The 21925-nt window shown below is 42.4% G+C and overlaps 1 protein-coding gene across 1 annotated transcript; it reads right to left on the bottom strand.

The window, feature by feature from the left end:
• Window positions 1-935: 935 nt before the first annotated feature.
• pard6b (par-6 partitioning defective 6 homolog beta (C. elegans)) lies at window positions 936-21786 on the bottom strand. Its single transcript, XM_086105600.1, has 3 exons — window positions 21258-21786; window positions 18814-19036; window positions 936-6008 (listed from the first exon to the last, which is right to left on the bottom strand). Exons 1-3 carry the CDS (start codon window positions 21318-21320, stop codon window positions 5098-5100), a joined length of 1197 nt encoding a protein of 398 aa, XP_085961726.1. The 5' UTR covers window positions 21321-21786; the 3' UTR covers window positions 936-5097.
• Between the last annotated feature and the right edge of the window lie 139 nt (window positions 21787-21925).

Below are 21925 nucleotides of genomic sequence, written 5' to 3' on the forward strand. Positions count from 1 at the left end.
AATTAATATTTTATCCGTGTACGATTACAATAATTTTATATTGTTACTATAACTCAAGGCCCCAGGGCTAGATCATCTGGCTTGCCAAGTCATTTTAGATGGCCTGTTTCAGTAGGTCATGTGTCAGAGATTTTTAAAAAGGAGTTCAGACATTTGATTAGCCAGACATACCGCTATCTTGAAAATTAAAAAAAGGTTTGTTACTAAACTATATACTATAAAATGTTAAGATCTTTATTTGTGTTGGTGTATTTTACTGTGTAAAACACTGAGTCATCCCTGTAAAAAATATGATTAACCCTGGAGAACCCAAGAACCTTTTTCTTCTTTGGAAAATGATGAATTATACATTAAATGACTGGTATATGTTCACTGAACACCAAAATATATGTTTTGTCAAATATTCAATGCTTTAATCCTAATTTAGGATTAGGGCCAAATATGACCCTTTGGGATTTAAGGGTAGCATTTGAGTAGCAGAATTTATCTGGGCCAAATTTGACCCCGTGGGTTCTCCAGGGTTAAAATGAGCTTTTACTGACTTCAACACAACCAACCACATCAAAGTTCCAGAGCAAAAGAAACTATTTGCAGCCGAAGCATGTCAAAAATGTGTCAGCAGTGCTATCACTGCAGAACTATTTACTATTTGAATTTTGTGACAAGAATTAACTCTTTATAACGTTATAATAATGTTGGGCTGTCAACTTTGGGTCAAATTTGGATAGTGATTGGACCGGCCCCTGAATGGCGAAAACCAGCATGTAACTGACATCCATTGAAACGGGACAGTTTAAGAAAGCTCCTGCCAGTTCTAAACAGGAAATTAAAATGTCCACCGGATGGCGCCAGAATGCCAAAATTGAAATTGAACAACCACGACTGGGAAGTTTGTCGCTCAGTAAAATGATTGCAAAAGGCAGGCAGACCACAGCTACTACTCATTACTCTTTATTATTTTTCATCAAGCTCCTCAAATCAACAACTACAGGCGTACATCTATTTATTCGTACAGCTCCAGTCGAGTCTTACAATGTAGTCACAACGTGATAAAAATGTACATTATTTAAAGCATCGATATGAAAATACTGACAATCTTCATTACAAATCTATATATAACATAGCATTTATCTGGCAAGCAAACGCCATAGCTCAATCACTTAAAAAAGGAGAAAGAAAAGACTCAAATATCAAAAATGTTCTGTTTTAAAATGAAAATTCACAGTATGAAAAAAAATTGTGTCCACCTCCCCTCGCAAAAAAAAAAAAAAAATCGATAACAACAGTCAGCTACTAGAAATCCTCTCCAGTGGTCAAATACATCTACCATGAGATTTTCTCAAACAAAAACATCAAGAAAGTACCCACACAAAATGTATTGGTAAAAAAAAAGGGGGGGGGGGATCATAAAGAGTACAAAGAATGAAAATATTCCAGAAATAGACATGATTACAGAATAAATAACAGTGTCTCTGTGGTTACAATCCCAGTGTCCTGTGGAGCAGTTAAATACAATAATTTAAAAAGATTTTATGTTACTCCTGGAATGACAGATACCATCGCCGGTAGCCAGTGCCACACAAGGCAGAACATTAAAAGTGTTTCCAGTCTAACAGTATCACAGTCTTAACAGGTTCATGAGACTGCAATCATAAGAAAGAAGCTTGATGCAAAAGTGACGCCCGTGTGGATGTGTGTAAGGAGGATAAACATTTCTTTTGAGCTTTTTCTCATTGGAATCACAGGTGAGTTTGTGTCTGTCTATCCCAGCCAACTTTGGGACAAAATCTTGGAAATGTTCGCCAGTCAATATAAGGGAACATATAAATGCACTTACATTCACACTTATAATTTGTTGCATTGTGAGAGATGTGCCGCAGGATATTCTCCATCCAACTTCATTGCTCCAAAAATTATTCTATCCAAATATTGCGTCTTTGTTCACCTATCAATGCTAACAACATATAGTGACAGGCAGAACAGTTAAATGCTCTTCCACAAGATGGCTTAAGGTGCATAATAAGCCCGTGATCCACTTTTTCGGTTGCTTTTGTTTGGTGGGGAGCCTTGAGATGCTTAAAAGTAAAATGCGTGCCTTGGCTCGATAAAGGTTGGGCAACACTTATTGAGTCTTCCATCAACCTAACATGCAGGTAGTTTGGAATGGGGGAGGAATTTCGAGAAAACCCAAATGGGCACGGGAACAACTTGATAACTCCACACAAGAGGGCCCGAGCACAGATTTGAACCAAGAAACACTCAACTGTGAGGCAAAACGTACTCAGCACTGGTCAACCATGCTGCCGTGAGTAAAAACAAAACTAAATCAAGACAAAATTTCTCTCGTTACATCTCAGCTGTGGAGGCTCTTGAATTGCACACAAAATGACATCAGTGGTCAACAAATCACAATTTTAAAAAACAATTCTGAGATGCAAGCAGACTTTGAGAAACTTCCTCAAGCACATTTTTTAATAATAATTGTATAATGTAGAACTATATTTCGTAATCGTTAGGAATCAAGGATTAGGTTCAGAAACGTGGATTTTTTTTCTGAAACGTCATAGCTATAAGTTACAAGGCATGGTAAAATCAAGTGTGCAAGTGTGTGCACAACTCACTAATGTTTTTTCGTCAGGGTTTCTTCAAGGTCGCAAATGGACGCAAAGACGTTCGCCAACAATTTGATGGGTTTTCTTGTCGCTAAAAAATTTTGAACATGTTCAAATTTTGATGACGACAAGAAAAACAGTTGGCAACCATAAAACAATTTGGGAACGTTTTTGGACCCCTTTGCAACATTGAATGAACCCTCACCAAAAAAATAAATAAAAAATAAAATATTGCTACATGCGCACATACTTGCAAACTTTTGCCGCTCAGTGATTTACGGGCCTTAATTGGTCAAACTTTAAAACAAAACCAAAAAAAAAAACAAAATATATCACACTGGTGCTCGGAAAAAAGTGGACATTTTTGACATCAGCGTCGAAAGACATTGAAGAACACATCAAGGCCACCTCTGATTAAAATTTGCTGTTGACCAATGCATTTGTCAAGGATACAGTGTAAAGCCGTGCAAAACACCGTAAAACCATCTTGCCTTTTAAAATATGACAATTTCAATTTGACTTTTTAGCTGCGGTCAAAAAAGCCTCAAAAAGACGTGTTACAAAGTTGCTCTCAAATGTTTCAACTCGGGTCCAAATAACCATTATGGAATGCTGTGTCAACTGTGGCCTTGCTAGAAAATGACCTGACACATTTACTGTACAAAGAGTCAAGGTCGACGAAGTCTTTTGGGGGGGCATTATGTTATTTGATATGTTGCACACGTGATGCAACAGAGGGTGCGTGGGCCATTGTTGTCGTGGCATATGCAGCAACAATTGCAAATATCATCCCAAATATACAAAAGGTCCACAAGTGTACCAATGACGGCAAACAGTAAAATATGAAAAGGCCACTATTTTTACGCTTGTATGACAGTGAGTGATGACATGAAAAATGATCTGTCACCCTGGAATCGTTGAAGCCAGGGGTCGCCTAGCTTTTGCAACCTTAAAAGGGGACATATTATGGAAGACTGACTTTAATTGCTTGTCTACAAACAATCGTACGTCTGGCGATGTCATGGGGCACACCGCAACACTCATTGACACGTGAATTGAAAAATACATGTTCAATTCTCGATCTGTGGAGTTTTGGATGAAAACATGCCACAGACACATGAAAGTCACTTAATTAAATGCATAATACGACTCCTTAAGGTTCGACTGCACCGTTTATAAATGCAGATTTTTAACAGGCCAAGAGCTGTCTTAAATAACTAGAATCAATTGACATACCTAAAAAAAATCTGAGGCTGAAAGGTCCAAATTTGTTTTGTCTTTGAATAAAAACATGATCATCATTGTTCTTCTTCTTCTTATTATTATTATTTTTGCAGAAGGCAGCCTCGGTCAGTGAATTTGCTGCATTATTCTTGCGGACGATTGTCTTGCTAAAAACAACATTAAAAAATTTATAAAATAAATGTCTTGTTGGTGTCCACAGGCGTGTGGCTGGGGAAACACTCATCGATTCATAAGACGCGTGGGCATGAGGGATCACCGCTGCCCTCTAGAGGAAGGTTGAAAAAACAAAAAACAAGATAAGTGCTTCAGGAGGCTTGTAGCTTGGAAGGAGGTGCAGTACCTGGTTTTGGGGGGAGGTTTTTTGGTGAAGTGACACCTTTAGTCCCTTAGTGTGTGTTTGTGTGTATGTGGGGAGGGGTTTGCCCGCAGCCTCTATGGTGCCACAATGGCATACGCGTGGGCACTACAGTCTGAGGTGTGGTGTTTTACGTGTAAATGTACAAACATTTCAATAGGCTTTGTGTCCAGATTCAATATTTACATGTCATTGCGCTTCTCCGTCAAAGTTATTGGCATCAATGGCCGGTCCGTGACTCCCTCTCAAAGTGTCGCTCAGTTTACATCCAGTTTGTTCCAGCTACCGCTACATCTGTGAAGTGAACTACTTGAGTTTTCCTTGTACAGAAGCCATTTTTTGGCTACTGCCATTGGTGGCGCTACGCCTCTTGTACACCTCTCGGCAATAGTCTCTTTCTGGTTGATCTAATACGTTGCAAAATAAAACAAGCTTGCTGGAGAATAGTGACTTGGATAGTGTTCCAAATCTGTATGCTTAGTACACATGCTGTAAACTTGACTCGTAGTACAAATCACATGTTTGTTATCTCTTTTGGGAAGAGGGATGCATGAAGCCAAATGTCGTTCCTGGTCGACCAGCTACTTGTCTGCGTCCCACTCAAAGCATGTACACATCGTCTTGGGCCTGGTCTGATTTGCTTGTCTACAATGCTCCCGTACCCACCGATATTTTTCATGCTTTTTCTGAAATGCCATCAAATGCCGCCAAGGCCTTGTCTAATTAGGAATTGGTGTCAAGGAAGTCTGTTGAAGTGGGTTTTCGTTCCTACAGCTGGACTTATGTTTATGTTTCATCCAGACAAAAAACAAAAGTATTTTGCTAACACGGCGTAAACGTACAGAGTGTGTGGAAGTACTCAAGTGTAGTGCATGCATGGCAGTTCTACAGTGTTATTACAGTTCCGTCTTCTTCGAGACTCCGCCTCCTCGTGGCTCTGTCAGGTGACGGTGTGGAGTACCCGGCCTTGCTCAATGAGCCGCTGCTCCCGCGGGCTAGCACGGCACCGTTGATGGCGAGGGGTGGCGGCGAAGCGGACGCTCGCAGGTTCAGGTGCGGCTCGTAGCGAGGCAGCGGGGGCGTGCTGTAATTGGACGGCGTGCGGCTGATGGGATCGGCGTCGCCCCCCGCCTCGATTACGAGGTCCTCGTCGTCTTCGTCGCTCTCGAGCTCGCCGACGGGGAAATTCTGGATGATGTGCGAGGGGGCGGAGGAGCTGGCGCCGAGCCCGGCCGACAAAGAGTAGCCGTAGTAGCTGGCTCCGCTGTCCGAGGACCGCCCCGAGCTGCCGGACGCTGTGCCCCCGCCGCGGACGACGTTGTTACGCTGGTTGGCCGGCTTGACTGTGATGATGAGGTTGTGACTGTTTGCGATCATCATATCCGTCACTTGGTCCAGAGATTTGCCAGCCACCTCGATGCCGTTCACCTCCAGAACCTCGTCGTTCACTGCGAGAAGACCGGTGCTTTCCGCGAGGCCGCCGGGAACCATCCGGGAGATAAAAATGGCGGGGACCTTCTCCAAGCCCTGCGGCGTTACCCGCACGCTGGAGCCGTCACGGATGTAGAAGCCCAGAGGCTTTTCCTGGCCGTGCTTGTACAGGCGGACGCGTCTGTGCGTTTCGGGCAGGATGTCCACGTCGATGATAGACGAAACGGGACGGAAGTCCCGCGGGAGGCTGATGATAACGGGCGGCTTTTTCCTGTTGGCGTCGGGTCGGAGAAGAACTGCCGAAAGAACTGTGTTTTTCTTTCTCGTCAGCGTATCGGTACCAAAGGTTGTATAATCGGCTTCCTCTGCATAAAAAAGAACAGATGACAGACAATAAACAATTGTTATAGAGCACCGGTATACGTCGCGTGTCATTTCACATGAGCATTCATCCACAACTGACAGAGCCTTGGATGAATGGAGCAAGCATATTTTTGGAATGCGGGAGGAAGTTGGAGTAGCCAAAGAACATATACAGTCCCCTCCAAAAGTATTGGAATGGCATGGTTATTTCCCCATGTTTTTGTTGTATCCTGAAGACATCCGGGTTTCGGATCAAAAGATGACTATCGACAAAAGTTCCGAATTCCAGCTTTTATTTCATGGTATTTGCTTTTTCATCTTTTGATATGAAACCAAATGCTTTCAGAATACAATAAAAAGAAAGCCAATGTCCTTGCCGTTCCAATACTTTCGGAAGGGACTGCAATATTTTCCCGTCAGATAATTTCAAGAGAACGAATAATCAACTCTGAGCACATCCTCGAACAGGCCAAAGCGCCGTCCGTCCATCATCACACTCAGACATTCTTACAGCCCTGTACAGACTAGCTTGTCTCGGGGCTGGCATCATATATATACACTCCATAATTGATTGTCACTTTTCATTTATTTTGGAAATGAATTTCATTTGTTTTTTTTATGATTTGTATTTGGAAATATTTTTAAATGGGCCACTGATGTGTAGTGGTTCACTCGTGAAACTTTGTTGCGGGCAGCATGGGTTCTGTTCCCACTCGGTGATGGTGTGAATAGTAAGTGTGAATGGTTGTCTGGCTCTACATGTGCCCTGTGATTGATTTGGCGATCAGGCCAGAGTGTAGTCCACCTTCTATGCAAAGTCAGCAGGGACTGAACCCAGTTACTCCGTGACCCTGAATAGTATATGGGCTTGAGAAAATGGATGGATTTTGAATTGAATGGTACAATCATCAATCAGCGAAAATGAAATCAAGTACAGTCAAACCTCGGTTTTGGAACGTCTCTGTTCTCGACCAAATGGGTTTTCGACCAAAAATTTCGAGTTTTTTATGCCTCGGATGACGACTGAATTTCGGTTCTCGAACAAACTGAGCGCACTTGACTCCTCTCGCCTTCCTTACATGAGGAAGTGATGCGACCTCGGGTAGACGAGGAAGTGACGCTTCCTAGTGTGTGCACAGACGTGTTCAATTAAGATTTTTTTTTAAAAAGAGCGTGGTTTCGGTTTTCGAACAGCCTTCTGGAACGGATTACGGTCCTAAAACCAAGGCATGACTGTACCTCTTGGATATTTTTGCAAGTGGCCAACAGAGCATCACCCAACACAGCCTTTTGTGTTGTCATCGATGAGCTTTTATAGACTTTAACCCGGCATGGCGACATATTAAAAGCAGAGCAGGTGAAAGGGAAAGAAAAGGGAGGAAGTTCGCTCACTAGAAAAACTGCAGCTAAATATTAACAGAGGTACACCGGTCAATTCCACTCTTTGCCGTCAACGCCCAACCTGTGAACACGTGCAAATCATCTTGGATGATGGATTAAAATAAAAAATAAAGAACTGAGCATTGTCATTCAATTCTTGTCGACATTTCAATGCAAATCAACAGCTCTATGAAGAGGGATTATGAAAAAAATAAAAATAAAAATTAAATGAGCGTTGTTCAAATACAACACTACAGTCACGCACACGCTGCACTTCTGATCTTACTATTAAACAACTTCCTTTTCAGGCCTCACATCCCTCTGTGCGTGTGGCATATGAAAGGCTATTTGGATAGCCGACCAAATAAGAGGTTGATGTGCATCACAGAATGAATTGTGATTGACTTTCAAAGTGCTGCTGGACATTCAATACAGCTAATTTATAGATGTTAAATATGCGGTCTGTTTGCAGAGCCCCTAAGCAACTTCGATATCTCATATGTACAAATGATGCTCTTTGTGTCTGTGCGTTATTTTTAAAAAAAAGATCTATCAAAATCATCTGTTCCATTTTTACTTTTCTGTTTTAGCTGTTTTGAAACTCTAAAAAAAGAAACACCGCTCCCAAGTACATTCTTTAAATAGTATCCTCTTTACCAGAGCACCATCTTGACAGCACAGCTGCGCCATTAACCAGCTCTGGAGAGTTGGGAGTCTCAATCATTTGATACGTTGTTGATGTCATGATAACAGTGCAGCAGTTATCGGTGTCTATTCAATTATTATTTTTTTTAACCCCGGGGGAGAGTTTGGCATGAAGGCATCCATCGGCACGTATTTTATTTTGAAGCAGGCTCCCAGTCTTCCAGACAAATTTGGCAACTAATTAACCAATTACTAATAACAACCGGCTGCTATCATTGGCCGTTTTATTGAAGCGAAGAAATGAGCGTAAGGGTCCTGTCTGCTTGTTGTTGAAAAGCACTAGATGCAGAAAACAAGCTGGCAAAAGCAACAGGTCTCACAGTACGACAGTGGGAGTTTTTGCAAATTTATGATTGTGCAAGATGATACAAACGTCTTTGTTCCGAAGGTCCACGGTATTAACTTACCTCGGACTGACCAACGTTACAAAATGTTGCAACAATACCTCCAAAATTTGTTAGCTTGAGCTTTTTTCATGCATGAGGTGAAATATCTCTGGAAATTCCACTAACGACCCGGGCTAAACGTGGCTCCTCCTTAACGTACACAGATCTTGAAACAGTCGAGTTGCATTACTCAACATTCTTCCCTGACAGATTCTGTTTTTCTTGTTTTAAATTCTGCCAGTGGAGGCAGATTTGGAGCAAGGCTAAAATGCGTTCAAGATGATGTCATGGTAAAGCCACCACAGTGACAACGATTTGGACATCTAAGCCAGTCAAGCACCCGTGTAATTGAAAATGAAAGCGTGTCATTAGGGAGTTTTGAACCAAGCACTGAGAAGCTTCTCATCACCTGAAGGTGCACAACAGGCACAGCTCATTGACTCCAGTACCAGCGGCCACCCACCCTGAACTCAGTGGCTCACTCATCATGGGTGTGCACAGGTCAGGTATTCGAACTATGCAGTGGCAGCTTGGACTCCCGCCCCAGAGTTGAATGGAGTCAGCGATGAGCAATGGAAGTTGAAGCACCGGAGGAGAAAATGACGAGCTGCCAGTGCCACTAACGACCACGCGTGCACATATTCAAGCTCGGTCATTGCACTCTGCTCTGAATTAAAAGGACATGCCTTTCCATCACAAAAGGACGTCAAGAGGCAAAACTGCCATCGGAAAAGAAGCCACTCAGGTCTACTCTCACGCTCTGAGTGCATCATGCCTCACTGACAGCTTACATAAAAGATCCTTTTCAAGGACGTGAATGCAGTTAAAGCACAATTAAAAATGAGACAGTGAGTTCCTGATGGTAATTAGTCACATCAAGTTACGTCGAACTGTACCCTTGTGACAATACTGAAAAGTATGGTAGTTTGCGTTGCCTACACTAGGGTCCTTCACAATGGAAATGTATTCATCATGTATATTGAATAGAACTGAATTTGACAAAATATTATAGTTATTTATCCAGTCAGTGTAAAAGAATAGGGTAACCGGCCACAGCATGGGATGTGTAGGCCAGATGCCGATAGCCAGCTACATTAAGAGCATCACAACTTAGCCTGGCGACTAGGTAGAAAGTATTATCCATCCGCAAAATCTCTGATCAATAGTAATTTGCAGAAAGATCAACGTCACTAACCCCATCCATAAATAAGACATAACAGCAAACAAAATTGTGCACACTGCAGGAATGCTCTGTGCTACCATTGTGTATGTTTAAGTCCAAAAGCTACTGTATTTTCCACACTAAAAGGCGCACTGGATTATGAGGCGCACCTTCAATGAATGGCCTATTTTGTAATTCTTTTCATACACTGGGCACACCGCATTATAAGACGCAATCTACAATGCTTCCACTAGATGGAGTTACGCTCAAGGAAACACCAACAGAACGATCAGATGTCAGTAAAACATTTTTAATAAAGCAGCGACACAGTTCACTTAACCAACAGCAAGTTATAACGTTGACTCGTTAATTTGAACTCTCTTGCCGCTGCTCTATTTCCGTGTTCACCTGCGTAACCGATCGCCTTAAGTTTGAACTCTGCGTTGTCAGCATGTCTCGTGCAAGGAGTGCTCAACCCGTATTGTTTTGTGTTTTTTGTTATTGTAAAGTGTCCTTGGGTGTCTTGAAAGGCGCTTATAAATAAAATCTATTATTATTATTATTATTATTTTGGGGTCGAAATATTACCGTAATGACCATACACAAGGCACATCGGATTTTAAGGCACGCTGTGAGCTTTTAAGAAAATGAAAATTTTAGGTGCGCCTTTTAGTGCGGAAAATACGGTAATCTATTTTTAGCATTGTTGTGTGTCTTGTAAGTAAAAAGCCTTGGTGCTGGATGGCCAAAGTTCTGCCTCTGCATCCCAAACCATCCAATAACAAACTTTTAGCATTCCCATTAGATTTGGGATTGACATGGGGGGAAATAAATAAATAAATAAAACCATCATACACTATTTGCATTGTTATGGCCCTTCCACATGATGGCAATAATGGAAGGGTCTAACATAAGTGTGATAGTTAGAGAAGAGTAAAAAGTGGTGCGCTGTCATGGTTTGGTTCTAAAACACATACGAATACTCACATGGGAGTACAACTTAAAAGACAAAGATTAACCCCAACTCCCAAAAACAGATGGATGGGTCCATGTCTGTGTGTATGAAAGTAGTCCAACGTATCCAAACATGACTGCTGGCAAGCCTCTGAGTAAGAAAAACACATGCACACAAAGACAAGAAGTTGAAGGTTGTGGTTTTCTGGAAACAGTCGGGTTTGTTGATGACAAGCACGAACACTCACCACCGTCTGTGCCGAGGTGTTCCTGACACAGAGTGTTACAACGCTTGTGTGTGTGTGTGTGTGTGTGTGTGTGTGTGTGTGTGTGTGTGTGTGTGTGTGTGTGTGTGTGTGTGTGTGTGTGTGTGTGCGTGTGCGTGTTGGCCAGTTTGAGCTTGTGCAGATGAGAAAAAGCAGGGCGAGTGCAAAACACAAGACGTAAGAGACACGAAGGCACGAAAATAACAAATGCTGACGGAGGATGGGAATGAAGTGTGCAGAGGTGATAAACGTGGAAAAGGAGGACATTCCCATGGGTTTGCTATTCCGGGTGCGGGTGAGAATACCTCATCCTTAAAGCCCAGATAAAAGGCACCTTAAATGCTGCCGATAAGGCAGGAGGTAGAAGTGGAAAGAGGCACAGCAGTGAGGCCAAATGACAACAGAATGAACCCCCCCCCTCCCCCCACAAAAGAGTGGTTATGACCCGTGTTTCGGGCCGAGACCAGCCAGAACCTCGGTGTGCCAAGTTGAGGACAGTTTGATGAATTTTCTATGAAATCCTTAATTCAAGAGAATGTGGTGCTGATCATTAGGCTGCTTCTTATATAGCCCCACTCATGAATTCACAATCACAGCCATCGCTCTTGAGTCATAATTAGAACTTTGGCAGGGTGCACGCTCCCTGTTCGCCACGTCGCCAATGACGATTTCAAATGAGGAGTGGGGTGGTAAATACAGTACTTGCCATATTTGCCACTCTGGCGACGGGCCAATTAGTCTGTCAAAATTGCCCAGGAAAATCCGTGTCAAAAGCCGTGGCTACAAATTTTTCTTTGCGGCCTGTCACGTGTACAATTGGTTCCAGTATTTAGACAACATTGCTTGCCAAATAAAGTTAATGAATAATATCAATCATAATTTAAAAAAAACAAACACTGCTTGTCAAACCAATAGCACGTTTAAATATGCCGTTAAATATGCCGATGATGAGGTTTCGCAAGCAAACTGTCATCAAACCAAATGACAATAATGGTGCATTATGTTTTAACAAAAACAGAATGGAATGATTTTTAGATCACGTTCAACCTATATTTAATTGAATACAGTTGAAAGAAAATCTTTAATGTTCAAACTGATACACATGAATGTTTTACCAAATAATCATGACCGTATTTTCCTGACCATACGGCGCACCGTATTAAAAGTGTAGTGTCAGTTACGGGTGCAATTTTTGTATGAGCACATACACAATACGTGTTGTATTATTGCACGCGGGCTTGGTAAAATGTGCTCTAGTTTAAAAATCACTCGTCGCGAGCGTATGTTTTTAAAAAGGCAGTGGCAGCAAAACTGAGTTTGGATGTACTTTAACTATGTACTCAAGTTATTTTTTTGATCAATCCTCATTCTCAAATCCATCGAAATCCGAATCTTCTGTATCTGAAATTAACAGCTAAGCAAGTGGAAATACTGTGTGTGGCGCATTACGAAGCGTAAAATACAACCGAGACGAGGGATGACCTAAAATTATTTTTAAAAAATTACAGTGATGTGATAGAACTTTTTTCCCCATATTATTGAAATGAATGGTGTTTTTTTTAAAATAATGAACAGTGAAAAAAAATCAACACATTTTTACACACTGTCCCTTGAATGAAGCTGATTTAAAACATTTAGAATGTGAATATTGTTGAAGTTTCAATGACAAATGGTAACCAGAGCTACAGTGTAGTTACAGATCGTTGTTAGCCAAGAGTGTTACCGCCATTAGCTTCTAATATTATCAGAATGTTTTGTTGACAAAACATGTTTTTTAGTTATGTCATACCACATCCATCCCGAGACCTCAGAATTAAGGTGGGGGGTGCGGCACATGAATAGGCTGTCCAATTATGACAGGAGTCAACATTTTCTGACTAAATTTTTTAAAAATCAGAGATGCAAGTAAACTTTTCGAGATGAATTTTGGAGTCAAGATGCTTCTGAATCATCATGTTTCATTTTAACAGCACATTGCTGAACACTTCTTGCTCTTCACTTGATTTTTGGCCCTTTGCATGTTGGCTTGTTGGACCCACTTCACCCACTTTCCATCTTCTTGCCTTCATCTATCAGCTCTAAATGGAGAAATTCTGACAGACCCAACAAAGGAGAGCCCCTTCACCTCTGTCCTTCTGTCAGAGCCACCCACACTCCCCCATCGTCCCGCTGCAACTGGAGCCAGGTTTCGCGGGGGTAAAACATTTGTTCTGTGTTTTCTTTCCCAACAATTCACCCGCTCTGTCTCAGTCAGTCAGTACCGCTTTGGCTGCAGCCAGTTTCTACAGCGAGGGTCCAGTCTGACCTGCTGTCCTGTCTAATCTGGCCAACCGAGCTGATCTGAGACTGGCCACATTCCATCCAAAATGCACACCCCCCTCGCTTCTTCTCTCCCACTCTTCCCAGATTGGGCCTCACTCTACATTCCTCCCTCACTAATACTATTCCCGCTATGCTCCCTTCTCTTCGGGTTGAATTTTAATCACACTTTTAATTGCACTTGCTTTCCTTGCCTCACTCTAATTACTTGTCTTGCCTAAACAATGCCTCATATATCAACACCCTCTTAAATCATGTTGACTCTGCTTCACTTTCTATCCTCTTGTCCACCCCTTCTATTAGGTCCGAACATGTGTTCCTCCTCCACACATTCCATCCTGGGGTGCCGTGAGCATGTCAGGAGCAATTTTGGCACGTTTATACTAGAAGTGCAATTTAGTTTAAAGTACAGTTTGGAGAGATCGATAAAGAGCGGGACAGAGCGTTGAGACACCGTGTACGACATCACTGAATTTAACAAAGTTGAGGAAGGCCACAGTGCAATTTCGATCCTCGCACATATACAATAAAGCCACACTGAGCCCGACAGCAAGCTAATGAACACTGCTTACCGGTATGACGGTGAAAGCATTTAAAGAAGCCCAGAATAATGGTTGATTCAACGATTGTTTAAGTTACTAAAATGAGGGGTTTGGTAACAAGAAAATGCTGAGAATATATCTTATTTATTACATATGAGAAGTTGAAATTTTGGTCCAGATTTTAGCAAGCATGGTAGAAGTTGACATGTTTGATTTGCTTTCGCGGGCCGCATAAAATGATGTGGTGAGCCAGATCTGGCCCCCGGGCCTTGAGTTTGACACTGGTGGCTTATATCAATAGTTTATAAGATCCCTAACCATTTTAACATCATTACAAACTCATCTTGCAGTCACTTTTAAAAAATGGCTTACAGAGGATCTGATTTTGGAGGGGAAAAGCCCCCAAAAGGACTCTGGTGTGCACGTCACCCATTCGCAACCCGTGAAAACAAGCAATTGTGGTCAAGTAAAGTCCTTCGTCATTTGTTAGCTTCAGCCTTTGAGTTGACGCTGACTTCTGCCACAATTATTTTGATACTCGCTGACACTGTTCCTTACATCATGTGCCGTCTTTGCAGGGACAGTTAGACTTTGTCCAACAAGTCATTCTCCATTGTACTTGTATATGCCCCTTACTTTGACTGGATGACTCATTGGTTAGTGATTACCACGCCGAGCCCAGCTGGGATAAGCAAACATTCCTGTCCCTCCTGATACCTTTCCTGATACTTTTCTGGTGTGCCTTTCAACAACTGAAACTACATGAACCACCAAACAAACACACGCCCTGACAGAGAATGAAAAGTGAGCAACCGACACAAGGATCACAGCTTGGAAACTGTAACAGATTCTTCTGAAGGAAGAGCCGAGACCAAGAAAATACCTACTCAGACATTTCTCAGATCAACTTCGGGTCACCGATATCACAAAAATGGAAGTTAAAAAGGGGCATGGTGAATTCAGTAGTGTGTATCTAAGCAGTATCCCAATTCAGTTTGGTTCTGTGTGGTAGATGCTTACATTGCTATTGACAAAATTCATTAACTCATTCAGTACCAGTCAATTCTGGACCAAGTCTTAAAAGACGTTTAAAAACGTCTTTGGGAGTGAGTGAGTTAATGGCGCCATGATATCAATACGACGACGAGGCATTCACTGCACTGTTTCACAAGTGTTTTTAAATGACCACACCGTATGATGTAAAGTCTACGGTAGTGATTGAAGGACGATATTAAGTACTTACATTTTACTAACAGAATAAGTGTTTAGTGGCATTGTTTAACATTAACTGTCCAAATCCTCTGATTTCAGCCTCCAAAGAGAAATTATTTTCCGATTCCGTGACGGTAAATTGGTTGTATTTAATCAAAATAAGACATTTGCAAACATCTGCTATTTGACTAAACCAATAATTGATTCAGTTTCACAAAATTCTAACAGATTTTGCAATGGAATAATCAACAGAATAATCGATTCTTCAAATATTTGATCGTGACAGCCCTCCATTTTAACAAAACATCACCCAGCTCTAGGTCCCAAATAATCTCAATCTGTGAATGCCTACGGTTCAGAATTTGAATGGACTATGTATGATGTATAATTCACACTTAATAGCATTTATGCCACACTTAATGATGGAATACTGGTTCTATTTCAGTGTCTGAAACACACACACGTGCGCACAGAATTAGAATACATAAACCCCCCCCAAAAAATGTTGGAGTATTACAACTTTTGTTCTCAGAGCCAAATGTTGATGGTGCATTTCCCAACATGCTTTGCAACTCCTCTAAACATTGAAAAACCACTACGGCACTTTAAATCCATCTGTAAGTGTGTCTTTCTCTACTGCTGCCATGACAACAGGTAAACAGTGGGCACCTCATTGGCTGGCACAATAGTCACTGACTCATTGTGTAGGGCTTGGCTGGGAGAGTTAGCAAGTGTTGGCAGAGAGATATCAGGGAGAGATGAAAGCCTTTTTTTTAATATAACATGCTGCAACTTGCTGGATGACACTCATCAAAATAAGTAGGCCAGATCACAATGCACAGCTAAGAAAAAAACAATGGTGGCATGATTGAACCAGCAGCAGACAAATACACGCACACACCCATTATTAGTCCATCCGTCCAAACATCTGCACACCAGCAGACGAGTGAAACCCCGGGACAGAAAGTTTCTAAATTTATCCCTCAAGACACAATTCCAAAATAACCTGCGGTGCAAAGATTCCATGCTAGCTCACACGGAATAAGCAAATATTGTTTTCTTGCAAGACTCCATACGAATGGCAATGGTCAAAATTGGCCTCCAGTGCAAGTTTGTCAAAGGTCCACTCTTGTGCAAGAATAGCCTTTTTACATCCCATCCAACCACCCTGTACATAATCACCCATATGGGTTCAAAGTCTAAGTAGTGTTTAAAACCTACTAAGGGACTTAAAACGAAAACTCTCACACGTTGCAGCAATTCAACATAAGTTACTTTGGTTGTCTGATGTCGAAAGACATAAAATAAAATAATTACACAAAACATCAGACATGGACAGTCATGCAATCGCAACCACTATTCCTGTGTATGCCTTGCCAATGTTCTGTGACATCTACTATTAAAAGCATGTCGATATTAAAAATCGAATACAATGCTTTTAACCAAATATCTCTTGTTGCAAAAGCTGTTGTTGAATTTTGTACTTCAAGAGTGGTCAACACTCAAAATTGCTCATCAGAGAAGTGGGGAGGGTTTCAGTGTCCTTATTTAAAAAAATGCTAGAACAATCACAAATCCACTTTGTATCCTGAGCTACCTTTACTAGTAGCATCAACAACATAAAGGTCACAACAACACTTTCATATGGTCACTATGGTAACTCTTAAACATGCAACAGACACCACAGAACACATTTTAAGTTTATGAATGCTACAAGCAGCACAAAAACTAGGGATATTTATTTTTAAAAAGCAGGGCCCGTCGCAGTGGTGAGTGACTTCTGCAAGGCTGCGTGAGTGTCTGAGCGTGAGCTGTGGCTGACTGCACCTGCTGTGCGAGTATGCTCATGTGTGTTTAACGGTTCTCCCGGCATTCAATAAAAGACGGAAAAGGGCATCATCGACTGTGGTTCTCCTATCCCACACATACAAACTTAAGTGACATCACACACAAGCAAAAAAAAAAAAAAAAAATGCACACTGGCATTACTGTATTTTTACTTGGCGAACGCATAAAAACAATCACTATAAGCCACTGGATTCTGCAAGATTGTGTGTATTTTTCCATGACAAGAAAATGTGGACCTCCCCCAAATCCCTAATATCATTCGTCTCACCTTTTGCCTTGCATTAGTTTCACCTTTTGCCATGTTGTCAACCTCTGGAGAGCCATAGAAAATCGACATGGTGGGCCAGATTTAGCCCACAGGCCTTAAATCTGACATGCATGATTTAGAACGCAAGCATGGGGAGAACATGCAACCTCCACAGAGGAGGGGAATGAGGTAAGATTCAGACCTGGGGTCTCACGACTGTGAGGCGAATGTAAAAAACACGATATACCGTTCTGTCACACGAGTTCGTTTTATTTCCTTTGTAATTATTGTCCAAACAATCTGATGGTTAAAGAGCTCCCCGGATTGGATTGTGTTTTGAATGTGGACAACAAAAGTTACTGAGCTGATTTAAATGCCACTAGGCTAGCACAGATCCACATAAATGTCGCTAGGACACACACGGATAGAGACGAGCAGTTCATCAACAACAGCATCCACAGAGCCTCTTTACCATTAACCAACTGCTCTCAATTAGAAGAAGTGAATGTTCTTCTCCTGTCCAACAATTTCTGAAAGACATAGTGTGTGTGTGTGTGTGTGTGTGTGTGTGTGTGTGTGTGTGTGTGTGTGTGTGTGTGTGTGTGTGTGTGTGTGTGTGTGTGTGTGTGTGTGTGTGTGTGTGTGTGTGTGTGTGTGTGTGTGTGTGTGTGTGTGTGTGTGTAAATCTGAGCTGGAGCAGCAGAGGCCCAGCGTGGTGCTCATGTCTGGAGCGTGTAATTGAAACACAGTCCCATGCGGCGCAGCACACTGACCCCAACTAATCTCCTTCATGACAAAGTGGCTTAGCTTCTCTCGGGTCATCTGGCACCTTAAACAACGACTTGCAGACAACAAAACTCTGACACCGCGTTGAACGAGTCACAATGACTTTTCCATCCATGACCTGTCGTGCTCGTCCTAATTGCTGTCAGGCAAGGTACACCCTGAACTGATTGCTAGTCAATCACAAGTGCACAATAACTACTACTACTACCACCACCACCACTTCCTCTGCTCATTGAGAGAGCTGAGCAACATAGAAAAATCATTCCTTTGAATGCTTTAAAACCCCTTACCACTACACAGCTATATGGGTTAGCATGGCAAGGCTTGAGGAGTAACGGAATGCATGGACAGGCATTATATATTTAGAATAATAATAATAAATAATAATACATTTTATTTGAAAGCGCTTTTCATCATACATAACCTAAACAAGCATACATAATTTACAAAAAGCACATTTAGATGAACAAAAAAGCAAAAATGGGTGAAAGAGATTAAAAGATGTTAAAAGCATTGCTGAACAGATGAGTTTTAAGAGATGATTTGAAGGATTGGAGGTTAGTACAGTTGCGGATGTGTTGTGGGAGAGCGTTCCAGAGGGTGGGGGCGGCGACAGAGAAGGCTCGGTCCCCCCAGGTTTTGAGCTTGGTCACGGGGATGGCGAGGAGGTTTGCGTTTGAGGAGCGGAGGTTGCGGGAAGGAGTGTATTGGTAAAGAAGGTCGGAAAGGGAGGAGGTAGAATACTCAAGGCAGGAGTATGCGCAAATATGTTGTGATTGCCTGTATTCACTTGCACTTTCTGTCAACGGTGTGAAGTCAAACGAGCAAGAAAATCCCATTTTGTTTTGTGACTCAATGTTTTCCTTCTCAATAGCTGAGCCCGTAGTTCTCAGGTGTTCGATTGCAAGCTATTGCTCAAGCCACAAGTCTGCTTATCAACAGGAAACAGGATCCAGGAAGAACAGGTGGAACTTGTTCCCTATTTTTCGTGCATTCTTACCTTTCCTTTGAAGGAAGAGTCTGAGGAGGGGGCTGGCAGTGGAGATAGCCTTGTGGTAGTTGTCGTCATTGTTGATGGGCAACAGGTCGCCGTGGATGTCGGCGTAACCCACAAGCAAGTCCACGTTGGGAATACGATGGACGTGTTGCAAGAGGCCGTAGAACTCATCAAAGCGGCCTGGCTTTGAGCGATCGAGAGAGAACCGGCGAAACTCTGCACCGAACTGTGATGGGGGCAGAATAGGGGGACACAATGAAAACATGAACCTTCAAATGGGACTACAGTCTACCCCTATATACTCACAGTTTGGCACTTTGTACATTTTTTTTTCATGCCCCTTCCTCTCGTTTTTAGTGTCAACGTACAGTATATTGAATGTTTACCAGCGTTTTGGGAATCATTTTCAAGGGGTTGGAAAAAAAATTATAGATATCAACTTTGTTTATTTTTTGCCAAAGCATTTCAATGGCCATCAAATATAAGCGGATTTTCACTTTTCATGGGCTGGCCTGGTTCCTCTCTCTTGTGAATAGTGAGGCTTAATTGTACCGGGTACCCACCTCGACGCGCACTGCCACAAACGGTATTAAGCCATTAAACTTAACTTTTGGCATTAACACACAAGAATCAATGTTGGGGAATACAAGTAAATTACTATGGCAAAGTAGTCTCACTTTAGAAGCAGCATCGCAAGAGAAGCAGAAACGCTCTTTTAGTTTACCTTTCACTGTGCACAAGGTGCATTCAAGGATCAACAGAACAGGATATTTCATATGCAGACTAAAAAATAAACATCATAAATGAATGAAACCTAACAACAACAGCACTAAGATCCCACACGATGGTGGCAAATGTATACCTTTATTGCTTTGCCCTGAACACAAAAACCGCAAATAGACAAGAATTTACGTGCATAAAGGATGCATCTAAAACACACAGGCGCACACGCACACACTCACAAATATGCCAATTAGTTGAACCTTGAATATGCGGGGACAATCTAGTTGGATTTGCTGCTTTGAGCCAAATCAAGCAGGCAGACAGAAAGGTTGCTATGCAGTAATGTGAAGAGTCAGACTCTAAAAACACATAGCTGGCTTCGGACTAATGAGGTAATCAGTGTGGTCCGACCGGATCAATGGCTGCCTAATCTGAAGGCAACTGATTGGCTGCCAGTACCACAGAGTCCCATTGGAGGTGTTGACGATGACTACTTCCCAAGTGTTGTGGTTACTGTTAGCTCGCATTGAAATATAAGGTGCCCTTCTCTCTCTCCTGCCTTTGCTATACGAACGCAAGAGAACGGATAGACAAAACAACATATATATGTTGAATTCCCTGTGAGATAGATATCTACCGGTATGTATGTCATTCAATTTATTTTTACTTCTCTGACAGTGTCAATCAAAACTGAGCATTAATCATCTTTCATCAAAAGCGTATCAGTGGTGCTAAACCAGAGAGGAAATTGGCCACCTTAGAATCATTGAAACAAGCCAAGAAATCCTCAGCATTTCAGCTTCTCAGCAGTAAATATTCTCCGAATTCGGTAGTCCTCCACGAAAGTAGTCTGACTACCTTTGCATTGAACCAAATAAAACATTTGCTCTTTGGAAAAAAAATGCCTATTTTCTGACATTCTGCAGACCAAGCCAGTAACTGAATCATAATTCATTGAAGTTTGGGAGTTTTCTACACCGCCAATTATAACAATGTCTTGTTTTTGAATCAAGAGATTTTTTATCCAAGTCATCTCTTAATAGATAAAATAATTGACAGATTAATCGATTACTAAAATGCAAGGTGCAGCCCTAAATTACATTACTTATGGGTAATACAGTGGCTGAGGAGTTTTCAAACATATTGTAACTTTTTAAAACATGGGCCCATCTGTACTTTTTAAAAATCAGATGCGTCGCTTAGCCACAAAAGTTTAACCACCTCTGGCCTTGAGGGACCAGAGTCCGCCCTCTTTGCCCAAGGTGAGGTCGCGTACCGCGGAAGGTGCCGGCAGCCTGTGGGCCCAAAGACACCTGTGCACTCCAGCAGAAGAACCGTCGAGCGAGCTAGTTTCCCTAGCATGTCGTAGGCGCTATAAAAAAAACAGCACCTCGTACTTATGTCAACGCGCCCTAATGTAAACTCGACTTGGACTCGGGAGTCAATATTTAGTGGGAGGAAGCTCGAGGAGGCAGTGACAGGTGACATGTCTCACCTTCGAAAACTTATCGTGACCAGTCCGAACCACGGTTATTCCCACCATTTTATGCTAGCTAGTTAGCAACCACCTCGGGTTAACTTTGTTTCAGCGTACACTTGCTCATTTGAGTTAACAACTTGATACCGAGCACTTTAGCTGAACTAAATTAGCCTCGAGTGGAGCATGTCAGTGTGGCAGCAACAACTAAAAACAAACAAACGTGAACACAAGTTGGAATAATCACCTTACTCTTCACCTCCACGGCACTGAGAGAGCGGTTGCTCGGCACTCGGTGGTTCTTGTTCATGTTTCACCACCGACCTCTGCTTGGGACCAAAAAAAGAGTCGAATCCGTCCGATACGCTTCCAGTGAGGGAAGGTGAAAAGCCTGGTCGGCGTCAACGTTCGTGTCGTCCGTCGAAAGTAACGACGAATAGCTACCCTCGATCAGCCCCGCAGGTCCTGAACTTGTTCCCCGTCATATTGGCTGGCTCACAGCCGGACACCGGTGCGCTGGTAGCGGCTACTGTACGGTGCGGTCGCCTTGGTTGGACTCTGTTCTCTCTCCTCTTGCGAACCGAGCCGTGTGGCTTCAAAATAAAAGTTTCTCCGTGGTTGGCTTCAAAGTAAGAGCCAACCTAATGTGGTTGCATTGCTGTACAGTGACATCTGGTGGATAAAACGGCACAATAAACTGGCTCTCACTCATTTTCTTCGCCGGCTACATTAGTCTTCTTTTCCTTTCAGCTTTTCCCTTCAGGGGTCACCACAGCGAATCAGTTTCCTCCACCTCATCCTGTTTTGTGCATCCTCTTCTCTCACATCAGCTACCTTCATGTCCCCTTTCACTACATCCATCAAGCTCCTCTTTGGTCTTCCTCTCGGCCTCCTGCCTGGGAGTTCAAGACCGGC

This window comes from Hippocampus guttulatus, chromosome 1, assembly GCF_054856545.1.
Source record: "Hippocampus guttulatus isolate MCC_2025c chromosome 1, RoL_Hgut_1.0, whole genome shotgun sequence".
In the NCBI taxonomy this organism is placed as follows: domain Eukaryota; kingdom Metazoa; phylum Chordata; class Actinopteri; order Syngnathiformes; family Syngnathidae; genus Hippocampus; species Hippocampus guttulatus.

Excerpts from the sequence above, each read along its gene's own strand:
- pard6b (XM_086105600.1), bottom strand. The coding sequence starts at position 21,320 with ATGAACAAGAACCACCGAGTGCCGAGCAACCGCTCTCTCAGTGCCGTG. Across the intron at positions 19,037-21,257 it reads CCGTGGAGGTGAAGAGTAAG|TTCGGTGCAGAGTTTCGCCG; the intron begins GTGATTATTCCA and ends CCCCCATCACAG. Across the intron at positions 6,009-18,813 it reads ACTCTTCCTTCAAAGGAAAG|AGGAAGCCGATTATACAACC; the intron begins GTAAGAATGCAC and ends TTTTTTATGCAG.